Source organism: Delphinus delphis, chromosome 1 (assembly GCF_949987515.2).
Source record: "Delphinus delphis chromosome 1, mDelDel1.2, whole genome shotgun sequence".
In the NCBI taxonomy this organism is placed as follows: Eukaryota; Metazoa; Chordata; class Mammalia; order Artiodactyla; family Delphinidae; genus Delphinus; species Delphinus delphis.
In genome coordinates, this window is record NC_082683.1 from 144,857,365 (window position 1) to 144,879,786 (window position 22,422).

The window sequence follows — 22,422 nt, forward strand, 5'->3', positions numbered from 1 at the left end:
CAAATGTGCTTGAAGAAAAAGAGGTAAGGTCAACACAAAGGCATCTTGGATAGAACAGTATCTCCACCTTGTGACCATCTAGGTTATTGTTACTAAAGCTTTTGATAAGGTAGTGTTGCATTTTTGCAACTAGAGTTGCAAACCTACAGGTATATAGAAAAAGCATTTTTTAGTACCTCCCTCAGGACCAGATGAAATTAAGCTGAAGAATTACGCTTCATACATGACAGGATCTACCCCTGCCCTGCATTAAAGATATGACTTTCTACAGATTGGCAGTACTAAGAATGATACAATTTCCTCCTGAGAAGGAATTTGATAATATTGAACCTATAGGTCTATGAAGTTTTAGACATTATGACTCTAAAATCCAAAATGTGTGAACTCTGATCATTCAATTCACCAATATCAAGGAAGTTTATGACATTGTAGGGCAATCTGGAAGATAATAATTTCTAGCCCTAGGAAAACAATGCCTTAATGCTCTTATTCTTTCTCTGAACTCAGACATTTCTATAATTAATTATTCCACAAGAGACATTTTCCAGTGGTCAGCAAGTGCTACTCATATTTCAATTTTCTCCACTTGACTTCAAATTGACAGCATTAAGTTTCTTAGCCTAGAGTAGTCACTTTAGAACCACTGTTTATTTAAAATGTAAAAAAAGAAATTATAAATTTCTGTAACAGAAATGGGAAATCTGTAAAATAAATAAATAAATGAATAAATAATGCTATTAAAGATGTACAAAACTAACAAAGCAACCACATCTATTTCAATAGCCTGAAGATTGGCCACTTAGAGGAGACTAAAGAACACAATTATTATATGAATATTTTTGAGTGAGTGTTTTTTGCAAGTGTGATTAGGGGGTAGGATTCTAGTATCCAAACACTGTGTTTTGAATGAGAGTTTGAAAACACAGGGCAGAAAGGCAGAACAGCATGTTTTTCCAGGAAGCAGGACAAAGTATTTAAGATTCTTTCCAGTCTTCTGAATTCTCAACTTCCTGATAATCTGTAAAACTGTTGGAGGATATGGATTGTCAATTTCTGAGAAGCTGACCATGAAAGTGTGATATCTTCTGTCAGAATCAGAGTGAAGTTTTGGCTATATTAAGAGGCAAGAAGCAATTTTTACTAAACATCTGATACAGAAAAGTTAAAGTATGTGTTTACATTAACCTTACCTCATCTTGGACAGAAGAAATATTTGCAAGAATACTTCAGCCTCACCTTTGTGGGGAAAGTTCGGTAACTTACCTTCCAGATGTAGGCAGCTTCATCACTTGAGCCACTGACTAAAAACTGGTCATCCGGACTAATACTGGACTTAACATAAAAGGTAGAGTTCTGATGTCCATTGAAGATAGCCACTGCCAGAGGAAAAAAAATCAAATTACTTGGCTCTTGTTATTTCCAGTTTTCAAATAAATGAGGAGTATACATGTTCTAACAAGTTTTATTAGTGTACTGATTACTGAAGCAGATGGTCAAGCTAGTCACCAAATAAAAAAGAACTGGACATTGGCAGGGAAAGAATGGAAATCCTAGAAAGAGGCTTTATATTACACCCAATCTCACAATCTAAACCCAAATACTTGGTATGGAACTGGCTGTAGAGAAGAAAGTGATGAAAAATATTCTTAAAGGACAAGAATGGAGCTGGGGTCCAATCCTTTAGTAAAGTGCCTTTATTAGACCCTCTCTCCCCACCCTAGGCTAGGTTTCTTCCGTTGCATTAAACATTCATCTTTCCTCCTCTTAGACTTATCTTAAGGATAAATTTCATAAATATCGTTTTCTTATAATGCTTTGAACAGAGGAGATCTTCAAACATTTGTTGTATGAACAGGTAAAAATCAATGAAAGGAGAGTTAAGATTTATGGATAGCTTATCTGAGATGTGGTAACCTTAAATCTAGCACTTTAAATAGGCTGAAGTGGGGTAAGCTATATATTCATATGTAAGATACTCCAACTAGGTTAGGTTTAGACTTCTCACTATCCAATCTAGCATAACGTACTTGACAAGTTCTTTTATCCTAAGGAGACCAAAACCTGAGGCCTCTGGCATCAGAATACTACTAGGAAATAAAAGAAAAAAATCTCAGTCATTAGAAAATTTAAGGATACATTTAGGCAGGAAAAAATATTTCACTCCAATCTTCTAATGGAGGGGAAAAAAGAATTATTAAGGGACTTAACAGCTTTCTGTAAGTACTCACAAAAATCCCTTCCTTTTGCTAGAATAACACTGGAAAAAAACTTTGTATTTATAGGCCTTTAAGAAAAAGCCTGCACATCAAATAACCCCCATATCAAATACTATTATTGTGAAAGTTAAGCAGGATATGAATCAATTCAGATACACATATTATAGAGCAACTATGATAGATAAATCCCCACAAAATAAACAGGCTCCTTTATTCTGACTACAACTCCAAAACTACAATTGTTCATCTTTCTCAACTCTTAGCTACGAATGGAAAACTATAGACCAAATTTCCCACTAAACTCGTAAGTATTCATTGCCCTCTGCTGGTCTAAGAAAGCCAACATAAAGTACACAGTAAATGTTTCAAACCATGTGAAAAATCCTTCTAAAACCTGTATTGGCTTTAATTAGTTTAATTTAATCTTTGACAGTTCGGGCTTTTAAAATCTTCATTAAAGTGCTTCAGAGTCATCTTTATGAACATCACTTAGTGTAATAAAATGCTGTGAATTAAAAGTATAGGAGATCAAGTATTGAGTCCAGGACCCTTTCTAAAGTTTTGAAAAAGACGAGCAATTACCAGATGTGTCACACACACACACACACACACACACACACACACGTCTGTCTTTCAATTTCTAAGGAACATACCTATGTATCTACCTACCTACCTATCTATATATGAGAGCCAATCAAATTATTTCAGGAGCACAGGAAAAAGGTTACTAAATTATTAGTAAAGTGGCCTTGGGCATATTTGTTTTAATGGCAGAAGGACAACTAAATTCAAAGCCCCTTTTGGTGCCACACTATAACAAAATGATACAGAAAGAGCTCTTGGACATCTGATAATATAATTAGGCTTTTATCTTTTAGGGAAAAATTTGAAAGAGTCTGTTTTATACGGCTAAATAAATTAGAAGTTGTCCAAGTTCTAATTCCATTCACGAAGACAGCAAGCAAAGTTATAAAACCTCTTCCCTTTTCCAAATACTCTTATTCTTGTTTAGACAACGTCAGACCTAACCCAGGGCACTGAAAATACCAATTGGGTAACTGCCACAGATACCAAAGTCCTAACAATGGCTAGGGGTCAGTCTTTAGAAACTTCTCTAAGAGCCCAGCTAAATTCTGTACAATTTTAAGATTTCTTTTTTATCAACACATCTTACTTTACTGGGAACTGGGTAGCTCTAGGGATTGGTTATAGAATTCAAAGTCAGTTTCTGACAGAGCTATACCTGAGAAGTAGGTTACAAAATATGCAGCTTGCTTAAATAATTGATAATGTTCTTAAAATGATGAAATTCAAATAACCCTCTTAGAGTATGCTTGAAAAACTTTGATTTTTTAAAATGTTATTTATCAGCTTTAAAGTCAGATTCCACTTATAATTTTCTTGAAGATAAATAAAAAGGTGAGGTTAGGGAAAACATCCAGAGGTCCCCTAATTTTAATGAACAGTTCCCAAATAGGACAAAACCCGGGCAGAACAACCTTCTCTATCCCACAAAAATTGAGATAATTTTAAGTATACCCAAAGGGGTATAATTTTGGGAGAGACTATTAAGTTACCACACAGAGCAGGATTCTGTTCACTTGTGAAATCATCACAAGGTAAATACATCTATAAAAACATCACTGGAACTAATCGAAGACCCCAAAGTCCTTATATGTCTTCATAAATTTGGTACAGGAAAAAAAAAAAAATCAACATTAAATTCTCATTAGCAAAAAAAACCCTATTAGTTTCCAGGAAAGAGAATCTGAATGACTAAGCTCCTACCTGGAGAAGTCTTTAATCCAGTCATATTGAACATGTAGATGTTGTCATCTGTGCAGTTAGCAAATAAAGTAGAGCCAGTAGAATCCAAAATCAGACTTGAGTATCCTAGAAAAAGGAAACTTTAGTTAGCATGTGCTGATGAAGGAGAGTAGAACTGAGGTGAAAATGATGTTTTTAGATCATTTCACAAGAATCATCAGAATTCTTCTTCCCTAAAGTATATACAAACCAAAATTATTCTTAGGAGTTTCTATCTTTTGAACTTCAAAAAGATACTTCCATATATTAGCTTCTCAAGTCAACAGAGAATAATAGTTGCTGAAAACTAGCTTGATATTTACTTTAAAAATTTTAACAAAACTTACATATCCAAAAAAGCCCTACAAAAAAGTCCTAATGAATACGCAAAGGCTTACCTAGTTTTCGAGTGCTGCTACCTGGGTACAGGAAAGACTTGGATGCTATGGGTTCTTGCCGATAAGCAGTATAATTCTTACGTAAATCCCATATTTTGATTACCCTAAAAACCAAGGTAAAGAAATAGTTATTTTATAGTCTTTCTCCAACACCAATCAGTTTCAACTACATATGAATGTGAAATGACTTTTAATCTAATTCCTCTGGCACATCAACCAGGTACAGTGAGGATATGTCATTGGGAAACAGATTGAACTATCTCATACTCTTGTCTCCAGCGTCAGGCTAACAATTCTGGCAGAACGGAAACAGATGTGATCTGACCCACTGATGGGTTGCCCTGAGTTTACTTCAAGGGAGCGGAAAAGGAAGATGAAGGTTGACTGCTGATAGTCATTGTTTCATTGTTTTCCGAAAAAACGCACTTCCTAAGCCTTTAACATTCTGCATGTAACTTCTGACATCATTAAGCGTTAAGCTCTGTCCCTATGGTTATATCTTCATATATTAACTCCTTAAGTAATCTAGTCTAAACAAATTTTCCTGTGAAATAAAGTATTTTTTCATTTCATCTATTGGAATAATTTTCTTAATCTTCTACATCTACTTTGTAGGCAACTTGAAAACACAAGCTTGGTTATAAAAGGGAAGTATCCTTGGAAGCAAAGCTTTCACAGCCATTTACAAATATAACTAATAACCTTTAGATAATTCTACATTTGTGCCTGAGAATTCAGTCCACAGAAGAGTTTAAGTGTCCAGAGGACACAACAGAAACTCTAGTTTATTAAGCCATCATATTTTAAAATTAAAACTTTTGAAGGGAGGGATGTCTTGGGAGATAGGGGCAAAAACGGGGCAAAGAAGAGAATTTTAAAAAGAGCCCCTATACTCAATGAACTTAAATTCCAACAAAGCAAACAATCAAGAAGTATCACAGACTTATTTGGAAGCCAAAAATTCAAAGCAATCATAGAAGGAAAGTATGTGAAAGTCTTTAGGCCTATCAATCTAGTTAGATTGCTCCCAGAAATGCCAGTTACATGTCCAGAATCATATTCCTCCTTTTAGGATATTACTAAACCAGAAAAGACAAAATCAAAAATACAGGCATACCTCATTTTACTGTGCTTTGCTTTATTGTGCTTTACAGATATTGCGTTCTTTTACGAATTGAAGGTTTGTGGCAAGTCTATAGGCGCCATTTTTCCAAAAGCATCTTCTCACTTCATGTTTCTGTGCCACATTTTGCTAATTCTCCCAATGCTTCAAACTTTTTCATCATTATTATATTTGTTATAGTGATCTGTGATTGGTGATCTTTGATGCTACTATTGTAATTATTTTGGCATTTTTTAGCAATCAAATATTTTTGTATTAAGGTCTGTATATTGATTATTTTAGACATAATGCTATCACACACTTAGTATACTACAATGTAAATATAACTATATAGTAATATAATAAACTATAATATACTAATATAAATACAGCATAATATAAATATAACTTTTATATATACTGGGAAACCAAAAAAATTCGTGTGACTCCCTTTTTTGTGATATTAGCTTTATTGCAGTGGTCTGGAACCAAACCTGCAATATCTCTGATATATGCCTGTAACAGAAACTTTGCTCCTCAAAATAAGAATCCTTGATTAAATTACACTGCACAGACAAGCAAGTTACCCAGCCAGCTTCTCTATAATAGCAGCAGCAGCCAACACTCCTCCTATGTGCTAGAAATGTGCTAAGTGTGATACATTATCTCATTTAATTATTTGAGCAAGAGTCCTAACTAGATATTTTCCAGTGTGATCTGTAATTCCTCTTCTCAGCTGGGTACTCACTATGTTGAAAGTTAAAAGCACACACATTGAATTATAATGGGTCTAGGTGACTTCCCCATCCCAGTTCATGAAAGACAGCTCACCAAAAGAACCAAGAAATAAAGACTCGTCTTACCCATCCACGGCTCCTGCTGAGACTAATGTATTCTCATCTTGAAAGAGGACCACAGTAACACTCTGCTGGAAATCCTACAGCACAAGGAAGAAAAAGAAAAGAAGGAAATCCTATTTTGGCTATAACAATCTTCACTATCAAGAGACCAAGGCGCTAAAATGATGGCTTTTTCCCCTAAACTGAGTATGACTAGATCTTGCCCTTCCAATAATCCTAGTCAGATATATATGCAGACCAAGAAGTAATTTTAGCAAGGAAGTGACCTAAACATCATGTTATATTACATAGTATGAACACTTTGACTCGTATTCAAGAAAAAACTGGTGATTAACACAAGATTTTAGTACTTGTCTAAGTCTACTAGCTCTATTTGAAATCATCCCTACTGTCTATCCTTAGGAACCTCATTTAACCTGTACCTGTTTCATCTATAAAATGTTGCCGTCTATCCAGATTGTCATATACGAGTGTCTAAAGAATTGTGAACGAAAGATGGTTACATGCTATGAAAACTCTAAAGGAGCTAGTAGAGTTTTACCTCCTAATTGCTGTTAAGTTTTCTTGGCTAAGAATCTGATGAAAAGTCTGAAATGTTACTCATTTTAACTTCATCTGGCCTCCAAAAATCACATGCTAATAACCCTGTCAGTTTCCATTCATGCCCATGTAATTTTAAGTCCTAATGTTCTAGCAACCACACGTCCCCAAAATATTAACTAAGACTCTATACACCAAGAATACTAGAAAAATAAACAAATTCAAGTAAGAACACTGGTGATTTTTCTTAAAGAAAAAAGCTGTATTATGGGCATTGTTTGAGCTTTGACTATAATATGCTAAAGAGGTACTATATTTTACCCCAATATTTCTCAAAATATTTTATAATCTTTTGCCAAATATTAAAAAACAAAAATAATAAAAAGCCCATATCTTTTCTGCAGTTTGTATTATGAAAACAACAACAGGGATTCCTTTCCCCTACAGAATACTGTATCATGGTACTTAATATGCTTCTTCAAACTACCCATCTCCTTTTCCTAATGAATCACATCATACTGTAGATGATGTGTATGCATGGAGATCTCTAGGGATGAGTCTCAGGAAATTGAATTTTTAACATATTCCCCAAGTGACTCTGTTGCACACTAGAGTTTGAGTACCAGTACCATAGGTACTGAACTGGTATTAAGCAATAAACCAGTGACATCAAGAGGAAATGAAGATTCTCATTCATTGACTGAATCTCTAGTTCCTATTTTATGCCCAACGAATTCCCTAAAATGAGACTCTATGCTACTGTCAAGATCTGCACACATGTATACAGTTATAAAACCTTACCACAGAAGGAGCAAGCCCTTTTGAATTCTGTTTCTTCTTAGGTTTTGAAGGGGTTTGCTTGTCTAAGGTATTGTGAGCTCCACTGATTTGATTCACTTGCCTATAAAATCCATCTGAAAAATATTCCAAGGTAAATGGTTTAGGTTTCAGAACTTTATTCCCATGCTGAATGTAACATTTATATATAAGATGTCAAAATTAATTATATTCTTTATTAAATTAGTGAAATTAGAAGCCAGCAGGGCTACTGTACTACATCTCTTGTGGTGAGATTATGATGTATAAAAAGGAAATAAACACATGGATATTTATAGCAGCTTTATTCATAACTGCCAAAACTTGGAAGCAACAAAGATATCCTTCAGTAGGGGAATGTATGAATAAAACTGTGGCATATGTAGACAATGATATATTATTCTGTGCTAAAAAAAAATGAGATAACAAGCCATAAACAGACCTTAAATACGTATTACTAAGTGAGAGAAGGCAATCTGAAAAGGCTACATACTGTATGATTCCAATTATATGACATTCTGGGAACAAAACCATGGAGATAGTAAAAGATCAGTGATTGCTAGAGGTTGGGGGGCGTGCAGGATGAATAGGTAGAGCACAGAGGACTTTTAGGGCAGAGAAACTATTCTGTATGATACTATAATGGTAGGTATATGTCACTATATGTTTGTCACAACCAAGAGAATGTATAATACCAAGAGTGAACCATAATGTAAAGTACAGACGGACACTGGGTGATAATGATGTGTCAGAGTAGGTTCACCAATCGTAACAAATGTCCAACTCTGGTTGGACATTGGACATGTCGACAGTGGGAGAGGCTGTGTGGGGACAGGAGGTATATCAGTACGGAGAGAACTCTTTGTACATTCTGTTCAATTTTGCTGTGTATCTAAAATTGCTCTAAAAAATAGTCTATTAAAAATAATGTTTTTACAAAAAAGTGAAGCAGGGAGATGATCATTGCTTTCTGCTTAATGGTATCATGGGGCAATATGAGTATAATTATATTTAATTTAATCCAATTCTTAAAAGTTCCCAAATTTTTAAAATTAAAATAAAAGATCATGTACTAATAATTTCAATTCCATCAATAATTTAGGTAAATGGCATTATAGTTCAGAAGACAATATGAGGTAAATATGGAGGGTAATACTTAAAACAATCACTAAGATCCTGAGAACTGAACAGAGCAGAATTGTGGTTTATGAACATGTGCCCCCTGGTGGTAATCAGGTGAAACAGTTGATTCTTTCATTCAGAATTATTATGGGGCAATCCCACATATATCAAAATTAAAATGGAACTAGATTACCTTTTTTGTTGCACCTGGTGTCCCAGACCATAATGTTGCCATCTCTTCCACCTGTACAGAAGACAGCTGCAGACACATAAACAGTTTATCAAGAAGTTAACAAAACCAGTCAGTGACACATATATTTCAATTTAAATTTCCTAGAGTATCTATTATATGCTAGGTACTGTAATTGGCCCTGGAGATTAAAAATGATAAAAATATATAGCTCAACACAAATAAGAAAACAAAGCTGTGAAGGGAAAGGATTATAAAGAACTCAAAATGCTTATGTTGAGCAAAAACTTGATAGAATAATCCCTCTCTGTAAATTTTCTTTAAAACCACATGAAATACTATACTATAAAGTTGTAGTAAGAATAATGATAAATAAGCAATAACCAAAATATACTGAGTGCTTATTAAGTTTTAGACACTATCCTAAGTGCTTTTTTATAAATGACCTCAATCCTTGTTATCAACCCTATTAGGTGGGAATTATTATCCCCATTTTACAGATAAGCAAAACCAAGGCATAGGGAGGATATGTAACTTGCAAAGGTTATTATTTTTGGCAGTATGTATCCAGAGCCCATATTCCAAACCTCCAAGCTGTATTGTCTCAGTATAAAGATACAAACCACATCCACATAAAGTTTGTGAAAGGCGTTGCCTCTGGGGATGGAAGGAGAGCGGTGAGATCAGGAGAGGGAACACAGGGGAACTCCAGTTTATCTGTCATACTTTATTCTTTAAAATTAAACCAAAAAATTCTGCTTCCTGTATGAAAGAGGGAGCACTTATCAAATTGTAGGTGGATTAATTTGATAAGTGTTCTGGTCAAAATACAAAAAACAGCTACTTGAGGGTCATACAGATTGACCAAAAACATACAATTTTTGTAAGGGAGTCAACACCTGAAGCAAGTGACTGGCCTAGGGTAAGTTCCTGATTTTTTGTGGTTTTACCTTGAGGGCAGCCACAGTTGTAGCATCAGAACCAGGCAGTCAAAGGGCCAACAAAAAGACCATCTTTCAAGCCAGAGGAACTAGGAAAAGAGGACAGGGGCAAGAAGAGCTGCCAGAGGAAGTGGGGAAGCCTGGAGACAGCAGAGGAAGGGAAACCCTAATTCTGTGTTTAAACTTAGCTCAAGTCTCTGGCTGACCCCCAAACCATATGTGCATAGGATAGCTAAAAGCAGCTTCCAACTAAGGCTTAAATTAAAGAACTGAATTGAGATCCGATCTTCTGAACTGACTGTCTTCACATTATGCTATTTGAGTCTAAATGATTTAACTGCCTGTTAAAACAAAAACACCAACTCTTTCCTGAGCAACATAACAGAATTCAGAGTCCAACACACCATTCCCAATGCCCAGGGTATGATCTTAAGTTACTTGCCATATACAGAGCCAGGAAAATGCGTCATTCTCAAGGGAAAAGAAATCAACAGAGGCCAGCCTCAAAACAACCCAGATGTTGATTTATCAGGTCTGGTTGTAAAACAGATATTACTGTCAAGTGAAATAAAGAGACACTCATAATCAATGAAAAGATGAGAAATCTCAGCAGAGTAACAAACAGAACTTATTGAAAACAAATGGAAATTTTAGAACCCAAGCCCACAACTTCTGAAATGATAAAATTCACTGGATAGGCTTAAGAGCAGAATGGAGAGAACAGAGGAAAACGTCTATGAACTTGAAGACAGATCAACAGAAATCATTCAATCTGAGGAAGAGAGAAAAATAAGATTGAACATTATGCTAAGCGAAAGAAGCCAACAACATATTGTGTGGTTCTATTTATACGAAGGTGCAGAAGAGGCAAATTATATATAGAGAAAGTAGTTCAGTGGTTGTGTAGGGCTGGTAAGACGGAAAGTACTGCTAACAGGTTCTGGTTTCTTTTTGGGTTGATGGAAACATTCTAAACTTAGATTGTGGTGATGGCTGCAAAACTCTATAAGAAAATTAAAAACCAGTGAAATGTACATATTAAATGGGTGAATTTTATGGGGTGTTAATTATATCTCAAATTTAAGAAAACTGATAAAGATGAAGAAAGCTTCAAGGATTCATGGGACAATTTCAAAAAGTCTAATACATGAGTAATTGGAGTCCCAGGAGAGAAAATTGGGCAGAAAAAAATATTTCAAGAAATCATGGCAGAAAAATTCTCAGATTCAGTGACACATATTTGTAAATTTACAAATTCAAAAAGCTCAGCAAGCCTCAAACAGGATAATTTTGCAGGGAACCATGTCTAGACACATCACAGTCAAACTGCTGCAAACCAAGACAGAAAACCCCAAAGGCAGTCGGAAGAAACAACATAGTACATACAGGGAAAGGATTCAAATGACCAGAGTTCTCCACAGAAACCATGGAAGACACTGGAACAACACCTTCAAGTAATGAAAGGAAAAACCCCGTCAACCTGGATTTTATATCCAACAAAAATATCCTTTAATAGTGAAGATGAAATAAAGGCATTTGCATATAAAGGAAAACAAAGGGGGTTAATTACAACCAGACTCGAACTGCAAGAAATGTTAAGGGACTTTCTTCAGGGTGAAGAGAAAGGATTTTAGAGCACAGGGGAAAGATGGTGCTGCTGGGAGAAATCATGAGTTCAGTTTTGGGTATGCTGAACTTGAAGTGCTTGTAGGAAAAGTGAAAGCTGGAAATACAATCTGGTTCAATATAAGTGGAGCAAAAAACAAAACAAAATTGGAATAAATGAAACTGTCCAGGGAGAAGGTACAGACTGAAAGGAAAAGATGGCCAAATACCAAATCCTGGGCCATGTCAACACTTCAAGTTAGGTAAAGAAGTGGAGTTCACAAAAGCAATTATGAAGGAATAAACAGAAATACTGAGAAACAGAGGGAGTGGTATCACAGATTCCAAGGAAGAAAACAATTTTCATGAATTTTAAAATATCTTGCCGGAAGTGTCAAATATTGAACAAGTAGAAGGCAGGGTGATTTCAGGAAGAGAGAGATGGAATGGATTGAACCAAACTGAGATGAGGACATTTACCGGGTTTTGATTACTCTTAAGAAACTTAGAAGAGATAGGAAATAAGAAAGGATGATAGCTGGGCTTCCCTGGTGGCGCAGTGGTTGAGAGTCCGCCTGTCGATGCAGGGGACACGGGTTTGTGCCCCAGTCCGGGAAGATCCCACATGCCGCGGAGCGACTAGGCCTATGAGCCATGGCCGCTGAGCCTGTGCGTCCCGCAACGGGAGAGGCCACAACAGTGAGAGGCCCGCGTACCACAAAAAAAAAAAAGAAAGGATGATAGCTGAAGGAGAATACAAGGTTAAGATGTTTCTTTCTGGACGGGCCACAGATATGCTTGAGTTTTTCCTATGGAGAAAGAGCCAAGAGAAGGAAAGCTTGAAGACAGAGGAGCTGTGGGGATGTAAGTGATAGCATAAGGTCTTGGGGAGGATCAAGAATGTTTCTTAACCTTAGCTGCACACTGGAATCCCTTGAGGAATTTTAACAAAATAGACGCCTGGCCCACCTCCTAGAGATTCACACTTAATTGGTATTTTAATAAACCTCCCCAATGTGTATAACTGAGTCACTTTGCTATACAGCAGAAATTAACACAACGTTGTAAATCAACTATACTTCAATAAAAACAAAACAAAACAAAACACCTCCCTAGGTGACTAATGAGTCAAGGTTGAGAACCAGTGCTCTAGGAAGAAGGATTCGCCTTAAACTGGAGAATGAAGAATGAGAAAGAAGGTGCAAATTTGAAGATAAGTTTGTAGGAGGGGAAATAGAAAAACACTTATAATTATTTTTAATTACTCACTAGAAGTTCTAACACCCATTTTATCACACAAAACACACATCTGAGCAACTGACAATTAGAGATGAAAACATTTTCCATGTTTTCAGGTGGTAGATATTTAGGGAAGGCAAATTCCACTAGTATAACTATGTCCTTTAGGATTATTTGTATTCTGCCCATATAGGGCTGAAAGAACTGGATCATGATCTTTCCTACCACGTTACCTACAAAAAACCGCCCCCAAAAACCAAACCCCAAAAAAACCAACCCACTAAGCATTTATATGCTCCTCAGTTTTGTGTTTGTTTGTTTTGGTGTGTGTGCATTCACATCTCAGTTCATTTTTTTTTTTTTTTCCTGTACGCGGGCCTCTCACTGCTGTGGCCTCTCCCATTGCGGAGCACAGGCTCTGGACGCGCAGGCTCAGCGGCCATGGCTCACGGGCCCAGCCGCTACGCGGCATGTGGGATCCTCCCGGACCGGGGCACGAACCCGCATCCCCCGCATAGGCAGGCGGACTCTCAACCACTGCGCCACCAGGGAAGCCCCTCACTTCATTTTTATGCTTACAATGTTTTTGTGAATTTGGAAATGAAGGTCCTGGGAGATAAAAATGACTTTGCCCAAGAATTTAAAGGCAGAAAGCAGAACAAAACACAGGGCTTCTATATATGGCTGTAAAAGTATGTCCTGCACAAGAACACTTGGCTGAGGGGGTAGAGCCTAAAATCTGTGTTTTAGCAACCAAACGATGAGGCCTTGGGGGCAGTGTCCAACCAGACTAATTCACACTAGGGCACCTGTGAACTACTGGGAGCCATGATAAAGGCTACCACTTTTTCTACTAGACCACACTGGCATAGATTCAATGCACAGTTTTAAAAATTAAGTAAAGGGACCGAAAGATATGGTGTTTCCCTTTTCTATTACCCTTTAAATAAACAAATTTACTTTAAGTACATCTTCATGACTTTAAATTATTTTTATAAACTTACAATGAACTCTGACACAGGAGTGTAAACTAGAACACAAGCATACTTAACTTTATACAACAGATGTGTTAATGAAAAGTTATGCAGAGATAAAAACTATGTCATGTATTTCCTCTTCAAGGTTCCAGTCTCAACAGCAATCAACTGACCTTTTTTTAAAGTCCAAACCAGCTCAACAACTCAGTTTAGTACTCCTGAGTGCTCAGGTGAATAAACAAAAACATTCCTTTTAAAAATAGAATATTTTTTAATGATAAAGGGAACTATACTGTTTATTTCTATTATTCCGAGATTAAAATCAGATTGATCAGCCACTTCTTTGAGATGAACGTTTGCTGTCTCACTCATTTAGTGAGAAACAAATGGAGGAAGGAGAAAAGAAAACAAAAAACACAGAAATGAAGAGCTCATTCAGATACCCCTGCTAAGTTTTTCCCCAGCTACTATAGTACTGTTCTGTATTATAGCCCTCTTTCTTATAATCTTCCTTCTCCATTATAATAGTTAAATAAATATAGAAAGATTGTGAGTAAATAACAGTTGAAAACATACCAGGGAACTGGGCCATTTAAAGTAATTATGTGGTAAATTTTTTAGGTAAAGAATCATGTCCAGTTTATCAGGTTTCCCACCCAGCCTCATACTCCATTTAAATTTTACAAGTAGAGTTAAAGTAACTATTTTACAGATGGAGTTAATCAGTGTCCAGTACAGGCTGTGACCTCAAAGGCCACTCAAAGTTGAACAGAGGGATTGTGGCTATTTGTGAATTTTTACCTTATCTGCAAGATTACAGAAAAAAATTATCTGAAGACACTTGACTTTCAGAGGCAAGCTGGAGATAATATCCATTAGAATGGGACTAAAATCCAACTTAATTTCATTGAGGTTTCCAAGTCATATTAAGAATCTCAAACATCTACATAGGTAAAGGAGCAACTTTGACAGGGGAAAGGGTGGAAACAATTACAGCTTATTATTACTTCACCATGAAAGAGGTTAAGGGGATGAAAGAGGGTAAGCATATACCTACCTTTCTCAAACTTAGAAAAGGCAACTGACTTGAGGCTGCACTGATGACCTTTGCATGTTCCAATCAGCTCTCCAGCTTTTACATCCCAAAATTTGGCTGTTTGATCACCTGCTGCTGTAACCTTTCAAAAATAAGGTTTCACAGTTTAATAAAGCAACCCTTTACCAGTGTTTACCCAGATCCCAATAAAATGAAAGTCACTTACAAGCTTAAGTTCACCAGGGACCCAGGCCAGGTCAAAGACAGCATTCCAGTGAGCCATCCATTCTAAACAAAGAAAATGGTGAATGTGAACTGTCTAAACTATGTCTTGTGGTAGCCATACCAATAGCTGTTGAAGTGCCTTGAAAGCTGTAGTGAAAAGATCAGTGGTCAGCACACTAAGATCCATGGGCCAAAGAGAATTTGTGGACTTGCACACATAGCACATTCCCTTCATTACCCCAAAAAACTACCATTTGATATCAGATTGTTTTCCATGAGGGTATATATTCTCTAAAATGGAATCTTTATAAAACATTCTCAAAAATCTTCATCATGCTCTCTGAATGGAGTTTAAAATACTTTGGTTTGACATTCATAATTCTGCTTGCTTTGGCCCTATCTCTTACTGTTCTCTGTATATCCTATTCCAACTAAACTGGAGCGCTCCCTATATGCTCATTATATCCTATGGTTTCCTATCTCTAGGCCTTTACTAATGCTTTTCCCTCTACCTGGAGTGTCCTATTCCACCTCCATGGGTCTAAATACCACAGTCTGCCTCAAATGTCCCATCCTTCATGAAAAATTTTCCTCACCTTCTTTGATATGTAAGAGCTCTTTGTGACACCTGTGGCGTTTTCTTTGTATTTCCTCTACATCATCTATAGCCTTTGTTTTACTTTAGTTATCTCAACACTTGACTTACTAGTTCCAGATTATTACCTTCCTAAGGTCAGTAGAACTTTGCCTTGTGTATGTAAGATGTTTGTTCAATATAAATATTTTAAAGCAACATTTCCCCACATTAAGTATAATATAACAAATTTTAATTTTTTAAAAGAAAAACTGTTTTTAATTCTAAAATGTATTTTTCTTAACTTTCAGTAAAGGCTTTGCTGCCGTTAACAGTTATCGACAGAAAGGCAGTCCACCATTTACTTTCAGCCTGGCCCCTAAACAGGCTTAATCAGAAGTATCACTGAGAATTTATTCAAATAGTAACTTCCTTGAGGCTTTATGAATTAAAAATGTTCAAACAGATATTTTAGACCCCGACTTACCTTTGACGCACTTCTTTCTACTGGTTTGTGATTCTGTGTTATATAACCTAACGAAGCCTTCTTCATTGGCAACTGCTAGTATATGCTCCATATTGGGAGCTAAATAAGAAATAAAGAATAAAATATATAAAGAGTCACAAAAAAATTTAAAGCTGAGTTTAAATCTATATAAACAACAAAATATAAATTAACTGAATAACTACAATCTATTTGAAAAGAGGTAAGATGATTCTACCCAAACAGCACCTGCTATGGTAGAGAGGTTTTTCTGAATTAAAGATGGCTGAGGGATTCCCTGGTGGCGCAGTGGTTGAGAGTCCGCCTGCCAATGCAAGGAACACGGGTTCGTGCCCCGGTCCGGGAAGATCCCACATGCCGCAGAGCCGCTAGGCCCGTGAGCCATGGCCACTGAGCCTGCGCGTCTGGAGCCTGTGCTCCGCAACGGGAGAGGCCACAACAGTGAGAGGCCCGCGTACCACAAAAAAAAAAAAAAAAAAAAAAAAAAAGATGTCTGAAAATTTGCCATAATACCTAATTAAGTGACTCAAAAACACCAATCCTTGGGCTTCCCTGGTGGCGCAGTGGTTGAGAGTCCTCAGATAATCTCTTATTTAAAGAAGGGCTGAATCAAGCATGGTAATTAAACAAAACAAAAGTGGTACTGGCCAATAGCAAATAAAAGCATATGATATAGGCATGGCAAATAAAAGCATACGATACAAGCCACCAGCAGGCTGAACCTATTAATTTTATATTCCCTTTTCACAATTTTTTACTTTTCTTTTCTTAAACTTTTAACAGCAGGGACAAGTACTCTATTTCTGTTAATATGTTCCCCAATGCATTGTAGAAAGAGATAGATTCCAACAGGTCAAAAGGGGCAAAAGTTTTCATGATGGCTGAACCTTTGCAACCCTTTCCGGATATCAGTTATAAAAACAAACAAACAAACAAAAAATGGTGCTATAAGAATCTTATCCCTTAGCAGAAATATGTAATTATGCATAGAGATTAAGAAAAGTCTATTTCATAAATCAGGGGAGAACAGTTATTAGAAAAACTCTATCATCTATCTAATTTACTTTTTCTTGAAAGGGAGACACCACAAAATATTTTCCCTCTTTAGAGTGAAATAGATCATTTCTGACCAAACCTAGCTTATACAGTAGTTCCCTTACCAGAAGAGAAGGTGCATCCAAAAGGAGGAACTGGGGCTCCTGTTTCTCCATAAGAAGTGTGCTCATCATTATAGTTGCACTGATAACCAGTAAGAAGGGACTGTAGAGGGTATTGTGAAGACCATCCTAAGGTAAGACAAAATTCCTTATAGAGTTCCAATATATCACATTTCAGTACTTTTAACAAATGCAGAGGTTATAAATTCATTTCTAAAAGCTTTATATACTTAAGTATAGATCCACTCATTATCCATGGCCCTCTAGAACACAGTTTCAGGTATTTTCCTAAGGGGTCCTAAGGAAAAAATGAAAGAGCACTCTCAGCTTCTGGTGAGATACAGCTTTGGGCTTATCATCTTAAATGGGGACTCTTGCTAATACATTTAAGACTGCAAGAAACAAGTGGCCTTTGCACATTAGAAAAGATCTTACCCCTTCCCCCACCCTTTGGAGACAATCACAAAACACAACCACAAAGACTACCACAACCATTAAAACTGCCATTCTCGTCAATTAAAATTTTATGTTTTCAGAGTTTCTAAATCATTACTGCAAGCTCAAGTTACTAGCAACATCACACATAAGCCAATGGTCAGAGAGTTAAAGGAAATAAGGTATGTCAATGTGCCTACTGTAGCCCCTAGTATATGAGAGAGGAAGAAATTCAGGGTGGAGGGAAAGTTTATTCTGCTTGGGTCAGAAAGCTGATGTGTACTATGGTCCTAAAATAGTAAACCATCTTGATTTGTTTTATCATTTTGATATGTGGGTCAACATATTTTAAATATATAAAAGAAACATTCTTTCAATGTATAGTTACTGAGAACCAAATGTTTAGTAAGCATGGGAGGAAACAATGAAGTTACAATCTAGAGAGCTGTCTAAATAATTAACAAACACTCTCATACTTTAGGGTACTTTCAATTCTCACTTTTCATAAAAAAAATACCATTTGAAGAAGACATCTTAGCCTGATATAACCTCAGACAAATCTGGTTTTGCATGTTCATAGAAATAACCTGAAGAAATGCAAATGAGGCAAATAAATTCGGTCCAGATTTAGTAATTATTCCTGGGGGTATTACCTTAAGGCTAGATACGATTGTAAACAAGCCATTAAAGACCACTAAAAGAAGAATATGAATACAATAATTAGTTATGTGGTCGAGTTCACCAATATCCATCTACGGAATGAATTTTAAAACAAAAGCCTCTGTTCTAAAGTTATATAAACATACAATTGTAGTTTGGGATTAAAAAAAAACAAAACCAAAAACTAATCACAACTCATGAATTCAAAAGGAATCTTGAACAGTTTAAGTGGAACTGAAGATGATAAGCTCTGGAGACCTAAATTCTTTACAATTAAACAGTGACCCCTCAACTCTGTCTCATTGCCTACAAACTATATCCAAACACCAACAAATGGCCTAACATGGCTTAGTAACTGGTCCCTATTTACCCCTCCACCTCTGCGATTGTGACAACACACACTTCATGGACAAGCCCCGTAAGCTACTTTTGGATCCTTATTGTTCTATTCTGTTTCCAACATGAGCTTGTAATGGTTTCCCTCACAACACTCATTTGGAAAAGCCTATTATTTCTTCAACGCACAACTTAAGCCCCTGGGGTTACATGCAGATTTTTCAAGGAGAATGAGAGCTGTCGGAGAACTGATTTCCAGATACTCAACTTCCATATATGTATGTATTTCTAAAACTGACCTGTCTACAATGTCGAGGTCGAAGGTTTTCCCCCTCTTCATCACTACCTTTCTTCCACTTTTCAAAAGAAAGGCATTTCCATGACCCAATCTTATACCTTGCGTTGACTCAAGGTACAAAAACTCCTGGGACCCCATTAAAAGACAATTGGATAACTCCTTTAATAAAGGCATCATAAACACCCAAATCCATCTCTTTAAAACATAGACTTTCAATAAATTTTTATCTTGCTTATTTATTGAACTTAGTAATCCATAGTTTTGATCAACGACATACTACTAAAAATAGTAATGATAAGTCAACCCAGAAGAAACTTTTAACACTTAGAGCTTTATGATCACAGAAAACATCAATTTAAACATATTTTTTTACACAGAGAAATAAGATAGCATGATCAATAAAATGACTTTTCAAGCTTAAAATCAAATCACATTAGGATAAATTCTGTGGGAGAAATAAAGTGGTAATAAGCTCAAGGGGAAAAAACAACTATGTAGAATATCTAGCAGTTAGAATTAGTTCATACTTTTCAAAAATGATTGATGTGATTATTAAATCACTACAGTATTTACAGTCTATTAGATACATTTTAAAGACTGATGTAGCAGTAGCATTTTTATTTAAAAAGGTCATCACTCACAATATGGCCAGAGATGACATCCTTTGCATCTGTTTAAACTTATGATAAAAACTTTCAGATACCAATTTAAAAATACACAGAAGAGTAATCAGTTTCCATTTCAGAAAGATCATTGGCAGCAATGTGGAGGATAAACTGGAAAGAGGGAAACTAAGAGGACATTTGGGAGACTTGTTACAGTTCAGACAAGAACATATTATGGCCCAACCTAGGGAAATAGAATGGTAAGCAAAGGACAGATCCAAGATATGGTGAAGAGGCAAAATCAGTGGGGATACCGAGGAAGAAGGATTAGAGATTTTAAGGGGACTTCTCTGAATGCGTATCTTGAGGAAAATGGAGGAATTCTGATTGACTCTCAGGTTTCTGACTGTGAAGACCAGTTTAAAATAATGAGAGCATTCCCTAAAATAGGTAATATAGCAGGTTTGGGGAAAAAGTGAGTTCAGTTTTGGGTATTTGAGTTTGAGATGCTTACAGGACTGACCATCTGGATGATACAACTCTTACAGGAATGCATGTAAAGTATAGGGAATGGAAGGTTGCAGGTAGTAATAGAAGAAACCCTCGTTACAGCTATGATCACCCATGGGAGTAGGTAGAAATAGAAAAGGGGCCTAGGATGGAACACCCTCATGGAAGGGGAAAGAAGAAGATGGTCCTATAAAGTTCAGTGCATTATATATAACAATGAATGAATTTCAGTGCCTAACACATAACAACGCATGAGTATTTGGGGGCTCGGGGTGGGCTGTCTCAAAACATGCCACAATGGCATATTGATTATTTTGCATTGAAGCTGCTTGAGAAGCAGCTGATGCAAGAAGGAAACTCTGACCTCCCTGTCTCCCTGAAAAGCAGGAAATAAATCTCTTATGAAAGGTGCACTCCTTGCAACTGGAGGTAGAAGGACCCCCTAATACGTCAGAGATAGGGAATTCAGAGCCAAGAAGCGTGTGTAAACAAACCTTGTTACTTCTTTTATTTTACTACCTGAAGCCCAAACTCTGTTTAGATTCTTCACTTAGTAAGCATCCCAAACCTAAGTTTCTTTGTCCTGTCAATTCCTCACAAATTTATTGTTTGTTTATTTTTTTGTCTGACGAGTATAAAAGCTGCCTTGCTTTGGCCATTTCTTAGTCCCATTTCTATGACACCTCCATGTACATGAATTAAAATTTGTTTTTCTCTTGCTAATCTGTCTTGTGTCAATTTTATTAGTCCAGCCATAAATACTCAAGAGGGGTAGAGGGGAAAATTTACCCCTCCCTGATAAGTATTTGTGAATTAGAGGGAAAAGGGAAGTAGACAGAATGTAGAATTAGGAGAAAATCTGTTACAAAATAAAGGCTTCACAGCTTGCTCCAAGTCACACAGATTAAGGAGTGGAGGTGGAATTAAACCTCAGCAAGTTTAACTCCAAAGACAGAGATCATAACTACTATGCTGTACTGACACTCATGACAGAAGACAGAGAAGTATCTTAAGCAAGGTCACAGGAGAGACAGAAAGAGAAGCATTTAGAGTATAATTTAAAGAGGTAAGGATGGTAGGGTTTTAGATTGGAGGCAGGAAGTGGAGGAACTACTCTCCAGTCTCCTTCTCAATATCCTTCTCCTAGACCTATGCCTTAAATACAAAAAGTTCACTTCTCACATTATTTTCTTTCTGTTTTTCACATGGTTTCAAGCGGAAAGACCTAGTCCATCTTTAAATGAATGAGATTTCACCTGCAGCCAAGCTTAGTCTGGTAATAATTCCCTTATCAGAAACTTACCAGAAAGTTTCAGGTTGATGACACCCAAACCTAAGCTCAAAATTCTTATTGCCAATGTTTTAACATAAGGAACTTCAAGAACTGGAGAGAATAAATCAGTTATCTATACACTAACATGGAAGTATTTCCAAGTTTTACCGTTAAAGAAACAAAACATTTTTATCCCATTTCTGTAAATAACAATACTTATTACCTCTGGCATTGAAGAACATTTGGAATAAAATACTTCAGTCTATTAGTAATGGTCATTTCTGGGAAATGTACTTATGGGCATTTTTCGCTCTATAACTACGAGTTTTTATGCTCATGTATTAATCAGGAGGAAAAAATTCTGACCATGCTAGAAGCAGATGTTCTGTCTTCTCTGCTTGACTGAGTTCCTTAACAGCGGGTCATAGTCACCGTTATATATAGCAGAGTAGGGCTCACTAAGGTTCCACAACAAATGAATGAATTAATCAATGAATACGAGTCTTGACGATCTCACATAGCTGTTGAGAAAACCACACATACTCCCATGAACGCGTTTTCCAGTTAATGTGCAAAACAGACATAGCCGTAATGGAGGCCAGTTAACTCAGCGTCCCTCCCTCCGTCAGCCTACACTACAATTGAAAAAATCCCGATTACGACTAAAAGTGTCTCGAGAGCACGAAAGTGCAGCTTTCTTCAGTACTCTTCGCTAACACGAACTCGCTCTGCCTGTGGGAGAACTCGGCGGCTGGGAAACAGAACTGGAGTCGGCGTTGGTCCGAGGTGTTGTTCGGGGGGAGGTGAATCCCGCCGGCAACAGGCAGCGGTTAGGGCCGTTACTCACCATTTCTCGGGACGCCAAACTGGGGCTGGCGGAGTACCGAATTGAAGAGCATCTGGGCCGGAGGAAAACTTTCAACTGAGAGAAAAGCCGTGGAAATGCCCCCCAGATTCAGCAGAAATCTTATGTGGCGTCCCTTAGAACACGACTAG

General features: G+C 36.7%; 1 protein-coding gene across 1 annotated transcript in view; it reads right to left on the minus strand.

Moving 5' to 3' along the window:
- Nucleotides 1-22,390, minus strand: part of DTL (denticleless E3 ubiquitin protein ligase homolog) — a 38,534-nt gene extending 16,144 nt beyond the window's left edge. The window contains exons 1-11 of the mRNA XM_060009996.1: nucleotides 22,274-22,390; nucleotides 17,313-17,438; nucleotides 16,135-16,233; nucleotides 15,075-15,136; nucleotides 14,870-14,990; nucleotides 9,054-9,119; nucleotides 7,724-7,836; nucleotides 6,386-6,459; nucleotides 4,421-4,524; nucleotides 4,005-4,109; nucleotides 1,264-1,376 (exon numbers count right to left, since the gene is read on the minus strand). Coding sequence (XP_059865979.1) covers nucleotides 1,264-1,376; nucleotides 4,005-4,109; nucleotides 4,421-4,524; nucleotides 6,386-6,459; nucleotides 7,724-7,836; nucleotides 9,054-9,119; nucleotides 14,870-14,990; nucleotides 15,075-15,136; nucleotides 16,135-16,233; nucleotides 17,313-17,438; nucleotides 22,274-22,325 — 1,035 coding nt within the window. The 5' untranslated portion in view covers nucleotides 22,326-22,390. The remainder of the gene's footprint in view (nucleotides 1-1,263; nucleotides 1,377-4,004; nucleotides 4,110-4,420; nucleotides 4,525-6,385; nucleotides 6,460-7,723; nucleotides 7,837-9,053; nucleotides 9,120-14,869; nucleotides 14,991-15,074; nucleotides 15,137-16,134; nucleotides 16,234-17,312; nucleotides 17,439-22,273) is intronic.
- Between the last annotated feature and the right edge of the window lie 32 nt (nucleotides 22,391-22,422).